The 10,000-nt window shown below is 39.5% G+C and overlaps 1 protein-coding gene across 1 annotated transcript in view; it reads right to left on the bottom strand.

Annotated features, from left to right (window-relative positions):
• Positions 1-10,000, bottom strand: part of spred1 (sprouty related EVH1 domain containing 1) — a 51,273-nt gene that overhangs the window by 736 nt on the left and 40,537 nt on the right. Inside the window, exons 5-6 of the mRNA XM_058749232.1 lie at positions 5,567-5,710; positions 1-2,776 (exon numbers count right to left, since the gene is read on the bottom strand). The exon at positions 1-2,776 is cut by the window's left edge and continues 736 nt beyond it. Coding sequence (XP_058605215.1) covers positions 2,195-2,776; positions 5,567-5,710 — 726 coding nt within the window. The 3' untranslated portion in view covers positions 1-2,194. The remainder of the gene's footprint in view (positions 2,777-5,566; positions 5,711-10,000) is intronic.

Raw genomic sequence — 10,000 nt, 5'->3', positions numbered from 1 at the left:
TTAGTGATTGTTTCTAGCAGCTTCATAAGACGAGCTTCAAAACGTTTGTTCGGCGCACTATTTACTGTCCGTCGTTCGGCGATACAAAACTAGAGAGAATCTCGATTAAAACCTCGGACGTCTTTTCCGTCGTCTCCACTACTTTTCAATGTGAAACAATATTAAGATGTGACCTATGTACACAATGCTGTGAAGTCAAACCACGATACGTACCGTCACTGCGGGATAGTGTTGGTATGTACAGCCGGAGGTCCAAGAGCGTCTCGTGGAAATACTTGCATAGAAAGTAAACCGTCGTTCTTTCCCACAACACTGACAGATCATCTTTGCACAAAACATCTGATTATTAGTCAAAACAAGATTCGGCATCAACATAAACATGCATTTAAAATGAACACTTATATTGTCCTCCGTGTCGAACGTCCCTCAGGGTCAAAGTCTGGATCAGAAGGAGCTTCTGTAGACGAAGCGCTTGTGGGATTATAATAAGTGCCCGCTGGATTGAAAACATCAGCGCTTCAGGAAACCTGCGTCCCGATCACGATGCAGGAGCAAAACAAGAGCACAAGAGTCTGTACCTTAGTGCATTTCTCCGTCTAGTACTGATAGCGTCAAAAAGAAAAGGCCACGGTTAATAACTGCACGAAAAAGCAGAAATCCCTTTAGCGTACGTGTGTTACACCGTGTCCTCATTACACACCACATGCGATAAAAGGCATCTTTTCCATGTTAATCAGAGTTTGTGTCCTAACTAGCCACAACACGCGAAATTTCTATTTTAGAAACGGTTTGTATTTCTGCGACGTCGCGGCTGGAACAACAACATACAGTACTATATGACAGTAGATAATCTCAGGTGATCATGTGGCTTCATTCAAAATTTGAATATCATTTTGTGTGACCCTAGCCCAGAGGTTGCATAATTTTGACGGACAGGGTCATAAAAATTCTGTCAATCTATTATTACCCGTCATTTCAATGTTCATTTACACATTTAATTGCTTGTATTTTTGTTCACATTTAAATTTTTAATAATGAACCTACAGGATGAACATATAAGCTTATGTATTTATTTATGTATGAAGAGAACAGATGAACAGAGATCTTGCGTCACTTTTCATGTTCAACAACACACCATAACAGCGAAGGCCACTAAAAACAACAAAATATGCTAGGGTTGGAAAAAAATCTCTATTTCTCATTTTAATAGATTCTCATTTTTATGAACCGATATCAATTCTTAAATCCCAATCGATGCTGTTTTCAGTTGATGAATGAACCGTACAGTACATATAGTCCCGCCTGCAATCCAATAAATCGCAACAGACTAAGCTTTGTGCGTTGTTACTTTTGATTTGAAACGAAGTCTTAGATTTCAAATTCTGTCCATTTTATTAGGAAATTGAAGCAATAAATACCGTTTTGGTGCTCTTTAATGTGGTGCGATAGATCACTGTAGACACCTCAGATCAAGCGAAGCGGCAGCGCACTGATCATCTCTTTTGCTTTACTAGTGGATCTCGCCTTTGCGTAATCAAAGGCAAGGCAAAACACTGGTGACAGTTTTATTTTTGTTCTGGAGCTGATGATCCCACGCTCTGCTGCCTCACTGGAGCGCACTTGCCACCAGCTGGACAGGGGTGGGAATTACAGTTATACATTACAATAGATCACCCTCAGTGTAATCCAGGGGTGTCAAACTCAGTTCCTGGAGGGCCACAGCCCTGCACAGTTTAGGTGCAACCCTAATTATACACACCTGATCCAGCTAATCAAGTCATTAAAGCTTATTTGAAAGCTACATGGTATGCATGTTGGAGCAGGGTTGGAACTAAACTCTGCAGGGCTGCGACCCTCCAGGAATTGAGTTTGACACCCCTCAGATTTTTCCATCACTGCTAAAATTCCGTCAATTACAAATTTCCGTAAATTTGATTGATTCTGAGGGGTCTGGCGTGGATAGCTACATTGCTCGTCTCGTGGCGTGTAGTTAGGACACGGTGTTAGAGCTCTGTACAAGACACGATAGTATTATTATTTCTTCACACAGTTACACGCGACGTGTGGTTTCGGACGTGCGCCTCGGCGTGTGTTTCTGGACGCTCCTCCTGGCGTTAGGAGCTCCTCTACCTGTGCTCCACGAGCGACGCTCCGCCCATCTCGGGCCAGTGAAAGCAGCGCCGTCCGGTCCGGCTCAGCCCGCGGCCTTATGCTTCCCCCCGCAGCACCGGCAGGCCTCTCCGCAGCGGTGACAGGCGCGCAGCGGCGGGTAGCAGCACATGCAGGGCGCCAGCAGAGACAGCCCGAGCAGCGCCAGCCAGCGCACACAGAACTGCTCCTCGCTGGCGTCGCAGGAGCACGGGTCCGAGAAGTCTCCCTCCGAGTCAGACATGCAGTGGTACAGCATGCTCTCGGCGCACAGCATGCAGCTCAGCCGGTAGATGCACTGCTTGATGGGGTCGGGCGCGTCGGGGCACTGACCCCGCCGGTTGTCCTCGTGGTTGAACATCTCGCGGCAGTAGATGCAGCGCGAGCGCTCTCCATCCTCGCGTCGTCTGCGGCCCGCCGGCTGCTGCGTCTTGACCGAGTCCTTGGTGTCCGGCTTGGAGAAGGCGATGGAGCCGTCAGGCTCCTCGCGCTCCGGGTCCTGCTTCCACAGCACCGGGTGCCGGTAGTCCTCGTAGCCTCGGATGAGGACGTCCTTGCGCGGATTGATGCGAACGATCTCCTCCTCGTCCATGTGAAAGCTCACGTGCCGCCTGCTGCTGGAGGAAACCTGAGACAGAAACCAGACAGCCTGAGAAACTGCAAATATAGTCAAACCAAAATTGTTTCAGACACCTTCAATATTTCTCACATTATCAGTTTATTTGCTATAGTCAAGTAATAAAATATGACAAGAACTCAGAGTTAAACAGTGTCAGAACAAATTCATCTTGCCAGATAAATCTGATAGAAAGGTATTAGGGCTGAACGATTTTGGAAAATAATCTAATTGCGATTTTATTCGACCAATATTGCGATTTAATATGTAAAGCTCTTTAAATCATTGTATAGTATGACCAACACAATATTAGATAGATTAAACATAAATGTTTTCTGTAGGCCAGGCCTATATGATAGGATGAAATTAGGTGATGCATGAATTGATACGAATGACATTATTTAACAGCTACAATCACAGTAGTATATTGACTGATTTGTTGAACTTCCAGCCTTGTAAGCATGTAATAATTATGACAACAAAGCACTGACAAATAAGCCTGGTGTAAACATTAATATGAAAGTCAGTAACAAATAACACAAACTAAAGTAGATTGCAGAAATATAAAAACAAATCTGTTGCTTTACCACACTCAGTATTTAGGTAATTAATTAACAGACACTGTAATAAACATATGTAAACATGTGGATTGCACTTTTTAAACACTGTCTGTTAACTTCAGACAGACTTTAAATAAATAAATAAAGAATATACATCATGTTTTCAACACATGAGCTCAGTGAAATGTTCTATGATTGGGTGTTAATATTCTGCTCAGTAATTGGTTAAAGCCGACGTGGCTGCCTCTGCCTCTTACAAAAATGCGAATTTTGGGGTGTCACGGTTTACTTTATTTTGCTATCCTCACTTACATAAATGAACTATAGTGTCCTGCACCCACTAATAAAAAAATATAAAAAATTATATCTGGTGTCTGAATAATTTTTGGTTTGACTGCATCTGCTCTGACAACCAGCTGAATCGTGGAGTCGTCCTGCAGTCTAGGGATGAGCGTATCGATCCCGAAGTATCGATATATCCATACTGATGCCAGTATCAAAGTATCGATACTCAAATAAGAAATATGGATACTAAGGTGTGTTTTATTTACCAGTGATTTTTTTTATTTAACAAAACAATTTAATGCGTAGAGTTTACATTGAATTGGAAGAATATCCTATGTTAGCGAATAATTGTGTAGGATAGAACTATTTTCCTGCTCATCTGAACACACGCAAATGTTGCAAGACAGAACCAATCAATCACGGAGAGCGTTCAGTCTCTTCTGACAGTGCATTCAAACAGGGCTGCGTTTCCTAAAAGTATCATAAGAAAGCATTGATGCTTTTGGGAACAGCAGCCCAGAACAATGCTTATCAGGGGACAGAAAAAACATGTTTGAGTTATTTCACAAAAAAAACAATTGAAATAGTAGCCTACATAGTTTGTGCAATTACATTTATTTAAATAGAATGTTAAAAGTTCATATTGATCATGTTCTATTCTGTAATGTTAATATAAATCATACACTGCCAGAATACAAAGGTTGTATCACTGGCAGTCTCTTATGAAAATCAACCACGGTTTTACTAAAGTGACCGTATAGTTCAACTAAAGTATGTAGATTTCCATGGTTACCACTACAGTAAACATTTTAACCATGCGTAAACAAAAATATGACCTAATAAATTTGCAATTAAGGCGTATTGAATTTTAAAATGTTTTTAAATATAAAAGTTAGAGGGTATCATTACCCCTTTTACTCTTAGTAATTTAATAAATGTAATAATTTAAAAGTATTGTATTGGTATCGACGATACTGGCCTTTAAAAGTATCTGTATCGTATCGCAAACAAAATAAGTGGTATCACCCATCCCTACCGCAGTCGAGGTTTTTTTGGTTAAATGCTGAAATAGGGTCTGTGTTTAACATGCTCAAAATATATTAATGCGTTACTGTACTCTAGAAAAAAAGAGCAACACTTGACATTTCAGGATGAAATGCCATCGTTTTTGAAGAAATAAAGCTAATCAAAGCTACAATTGTAGAGTGAGCCTTGCACTTTTCTTCTTGAGTTGAAATTTTTAAGATTCTTTTGAACCTCTTCTACAATCGGTTGAGCACCTGCTAATTAAATTCTGGTGCACAGTTACTGTACGACATATTTTTAGATTTTACTTGTCTTGAAAAAAAAGCTTGCCAAGTGTGTTCATGGGGCTACAGAGGTCGTCTGGGAAATTAAATATCAACACAGTGAACAGGTAAACTCATCTACTCACTAGTCGCTTTCACAGCTTCATTATGTTTATAATCAAACTATTCTAACGCAAACTTTCAGGGAAAGTAAAGACTGAAAGAGTTGTTAGATCTTGATGGCGATGCTGAAGTCATGTGACTGTGGTGTAGTTCGATTATAGCCTACATTTAGCTTTTTTACTTCTGATAATTGTATTTAGGCTTCAAAATTCATGAAAGTTGTGTTAATTTGTGAAGATTATTGCAAAAAGTGTAAGAATCATGAACTTCTGTTGGTCACAGAGCTTATTTTCTGGGTTTTTGTGGAGGAAACCAGAGTGATGTAAACAACAATACACTGCAGCACTGTATTTGACTCCATTTTAGAAAATAAATAAACTTCAAACACATTGAGTAGGAATACAGTAACTGTTCGGTGATGTATGTGTATGTGTATGTGTGTGTATGTATGTATGTATGCATGTATGTATGTATGTATGTGTGTCTGTGTGTGTGTGTGTGTGTGTGTCTGTGTGTGTGTGTGTGTCTGTGTGTGTGCGCTGTACCTGTGGAGGCAGGAACCGCTGGCTGGCAGTAAGAGCCTCGTCGAAGGGCTGAGCTCGAACATAAGAGCTGTGGAAGGGTTCGGTAAACACGACACCACGAGAACAGAAGACATCCCTCACCGGAGTACCGACAGACACAGTCTCCTGTCAATCACAGCAAACTCACGCATTAGCAAGATGTATCCATAATCCATAATAAAGCTTCCTCCAGTGAAAAAGTGCATCTGCTGTTGTCTCTCACATCAAAATCCAGCCACATATTTGTTTAGAGCTGTTTTGTCTTGTAAACGCTGCTTGATCTGCAGATTTCTCTCCTGATTCACACCAGAACACTTCTTCACTGGAGGAAGCGTTATTATGAACTCATATTTTAGACATTAAAAACGTCTTAATGCTGGATTAGTTTCAGCTTTTGTCTTCTCCAGATGTTAACTGATGGACTGGAGTGCTGTGGATTATTGTGATGTTTTTATCAGCTGTTTGGACTCATTCTGACGGCACCCATTCACTGCAGAGCATCCATTGCTGAGACACTGATGCAGAGACACATTTCTACAAACCTGATGAAGAAACACACTCATCCTGATCCTAATCCATTTTGATTGTTGGGTGAACTATTCCTTTAACACTTTCAGTAAAATTGAAATAAAATAATGAAGCTCAATCACAGTTACAGATGATCAACAGCAACATGTTCATTTTCAACTGCAGCTTTAACGAGCTCATATTAACTGGCAGACACACGGAGTATTCGCAGTTTGAATTTTCTGCTTGACCTGGTTCTGCTGTATGAATCACACTAATTACATCCGGGGGCGAACGCTGGCGCGTCTTAGCTGCCGCTGTTCCCAGGTGTTTATTGTTTTAATTTTTAACTTTTTATTGAATTGTTTCTAATGCTGCAACGGTCTGGCTTAAGTTTTTAAACTATAAGCACTATATCCGGAGAAATCCATGTCCGACTCTTTTAAACTCTGCTGTTACACGGATTGTTTGGTTGCTCTCTGTGTTATTTTCGGCTGTTTAAGATCTGAAAAATGAGGCTCTACGCGACGGTTCCATGGAGCATCTTGAACTGGATGATCTTACTTACACTATTTCAGCCTGCTGTGTCGGTACTTCAATATAGTGCCGAAGAACTTCTACAGTTTTGTTTCAATCACTATCCATCTCCTCTGGATCTTAATTTTTTCACTGACATTCCTAAGCCTCGTCAAATATATTCATCGCGGATCAAGACGGAATTACAATTATGACGACTCAAACTCTATAAAGTCCTTCTGGTCATCATCTTCGCGTTCGACAAGGAAATCGGACCGAACCGCGGATCACTCTGTCCTAGCCCATCTAGGCAAGTCAACAATCACCGAATCTACAACGAACGTTTTTACGTTTGGATTATTTAACATTCGTTCAATCAACAACAAAGCGCCATTGGTTTGGGATCTACTGAAGGATTGTAAGTTTGATTTCCTCTGTTTGACTGAGACATGGCAGCAACACAATGATTTCTCTCAGCTGAATCAGTCCATTCCTCCAGGTTTTTCTTATGCTTGTCAACCCCGAGTCTCGGGTCGAGGAGGTGGCCTAGCAATGCTTTACAATAAGAAATGGAAGGTCTCTACTATAGCTGTACCTTCCTACGCTACTTTTGAATCTATGGTGCTACAAGTTAATGGACCAGTACCCACCATCATAACAACTGTTTATTGTCCACCTAAATTTAATACAAATTTTTTAACTGAACTTTCTGCTTTTTTAACTTTATTATGTTCGGTTTCTCCGAATGTGATTATGGTTGGTGATTTTAATATCCATGTTGATAAAGCTACTGCTACTGATACAAAAGACTTTCTATCATGTTTGGATAGCTTTGGACTGAAACAGTTTATTGATTTTCCAACTCATTCAAAAGGTCACACACTTGATCTTATATGTTGTACTGGAATAATACCTTTTGATTGTAGTTCACGTGACCTGTCTATATCTGATCATAAACTTGTATGTTTCAGTGCCAAATTAACTGTATCAAAAATTGCTCAAAGCCGTACTATCACATTTCGCAATATTAAGAACATTGATTTGTCTGTGTTTTCCAATGATGTTGATAACTTGTTGATCACTGGTGGATTACTTAGCCTGGATGAGTTGACTTCTTATTACAACGACCAGTTGCAGAATGTTTTAGATGTCGTTGCACCTGTTAGAACTCGGATTGTCTCATTTGCTCATACGGCTCCATGGTATACTTCTGAGTTCGTCTGCTAAAAGCTAAGGCGTCAACTAGAGCATTTATATATGAGATCTGGTTTAATTGTGCACAAGGAAATGTATGATCACCACATCAGAGATTACAAAGATGCCCTTTCTACCGCTAAAACAAATTATTATGCCAATTTGATCAACTCTGGTGGTGGGAATACAAAAATACTGTTCTCTACAATGAATAATATTTTGCGACCACCAGATGCTTTCTCATTACATCCGCACTCTAATACTACATGTGATACTTTTATGAACTATTTTAGTGATAAAATCGAAACTATTCATAAGAATTTAACACCCAATAATGGGGCATGTGGTTCATTCTTCTCTCTTTATGATGCTTCTGCTCTAACTGCTTTTTCTAGTTTTTATTTGCCTACAGCGAATGAAATAGCTGAATGTGTTCAAAAATCTAAATCTAAATCTACTACCTGTCAGTTAGATCCTATTCCCACACATCTTGTTAAGTTTCGTCTATCTTCTTTATTACCCTTGATAACTCAAATTATACATTCTTCTCTTATTACTGGTACTATTCCTTCATCCTTTAAAGTAGCGGCCATAAGTCCCATACTTAAGAAACCTGGTGCGGATTGTAATAACCCTGAAAATTTTCGACCCATATCTAATTTACCTTTTCTTTCTAAATTACTGGAAAAAATTGTTGCTCAGCAGGTACATACTCATTTAATGGAGAATAACTTGTTTGAGCCATTTCAGTCTGCTTATCGTCCCTATCATAGCACGGAGACAGCACTTATTAAAGTCACAAATGATTTGTTAATGGCTGCAGATTCGGGACTTTTATCAATACTCATTCTTCTTGATTTAACTGCAGCTTTCGACACTATCTCACATAGCATTTTATTGGAGAGGTTGATTTCTATTGGGATCACTGGTATATCCCTTGATTGGTTTAAATCATATTTATCTGGTCGGACTCAGTTCGTTCAAATAAAAATTTTTAAAATCGCGGATCTCTCAGATAACCAGTGGTGTGCCTCAAGGTTCAGTCCTGGGTCCTCTTCTGTTTATAGTGTATTTACTACCTCTAGGACAGATTTTTCGTAAATTTAATATAAATTTTCACTGTTACGCAGATGACACCCAGCTCTATATATCTTCGAAGCCCAGTTCAGTATTGCCGTCTTCCTCTCTTTTGCTCTGTCTTTCTGAAATTAAATCATGGTTTGCATGTAATTTTTTCAAAGTTAATAGTGCGGAAACTGAAATTTTATTAGTAGGTACTAAATCAAAACTGCGTAATTGTGGAAGTTTTACACTTACTATCGACAACTCTGTTATCTCTCCTTCTCAGGTCAAGAGTTTGGGTGTCATCCTTGACAGTACTCTGTCTTCGAGGCACATGTAAATAATATTACACGGTCCATATTACTATCTGCGAAATATTAATCGTCTTGACCATCTCTTTCTGTTAATGGTACTGCTGTTCTCGTGCATGCATTGGTTACCTCTCGAATTGACTACTGTAACTCTCTGCTCAGTGGTGTTTCACAGAAACTTATTCATAAACTTCAGATGGTTCAGAATTCAGCAGCTCGGATCATTACACAAACACCGTTGAATGAGCATATTACTCCAGTTTTAGGGCACCTTCATTGGCTTCCAATCAGATATCGTATTCAATTCAAGATTTTACTTTTTACTTATAAGGCCCTTTATAATCTAGCACCTTCTTATCTTAGTGAACTTCTTCGTGTGTATGTACCTACTCGATCCCTCAGGTCTTCTGCTTCTGTGACTCTTGTTGTACCATCTGTACGTTTAACTACCATGGGAAGTAGAGCCTTTAGTTGTATTGCTCCGACACTTTGGAATACATTACCTCAAGATATACGTAATAGTCTTAGTCTTTCAATTTTTAAATCGCGCCTTAAAACTAATTTTTTTAGATTAGCCTATCCTGAGTGATTTTATTTAGGTTATTGTGTATTGATTTTTTTGTATTATTGTTTGTGTTGTTGTTTCTTCCCTTTGTTTAATTGTGTATTTTATTATTGTAAGGTGTCCTTGAGTGTCTTGAAAGGCGCCCACAAATAAAATGAATTATTATTATTATGACTAATGAATCTTTCAAAGATACACGTACATCAACACTGAAATCTAAAATCCTGATGTTAAAAAGCTCTTGGGCATTAAATGCATCAT

This window comes from Onychostoma macrolepis, chromosome 17 (assembly GCF_012432095.1).
Source record: "Onychostoma macrolepis isolate SWU-2019 chromosome 17, ASM1243209v1, whole genome shotgun sequence".
In the NCBI taxonomy this organism is placed as follows: Eukaryota; Metazoa; Chordata; class Actinopteri; order Cypriniformes; family Cyprinidae; genus Onychostoma; species Onychostoma macrolepis.
Note: the sequence above shows the minus strand (reverse complement) of the source record. Positions and strands in the feature narration are given on the sequence as shown.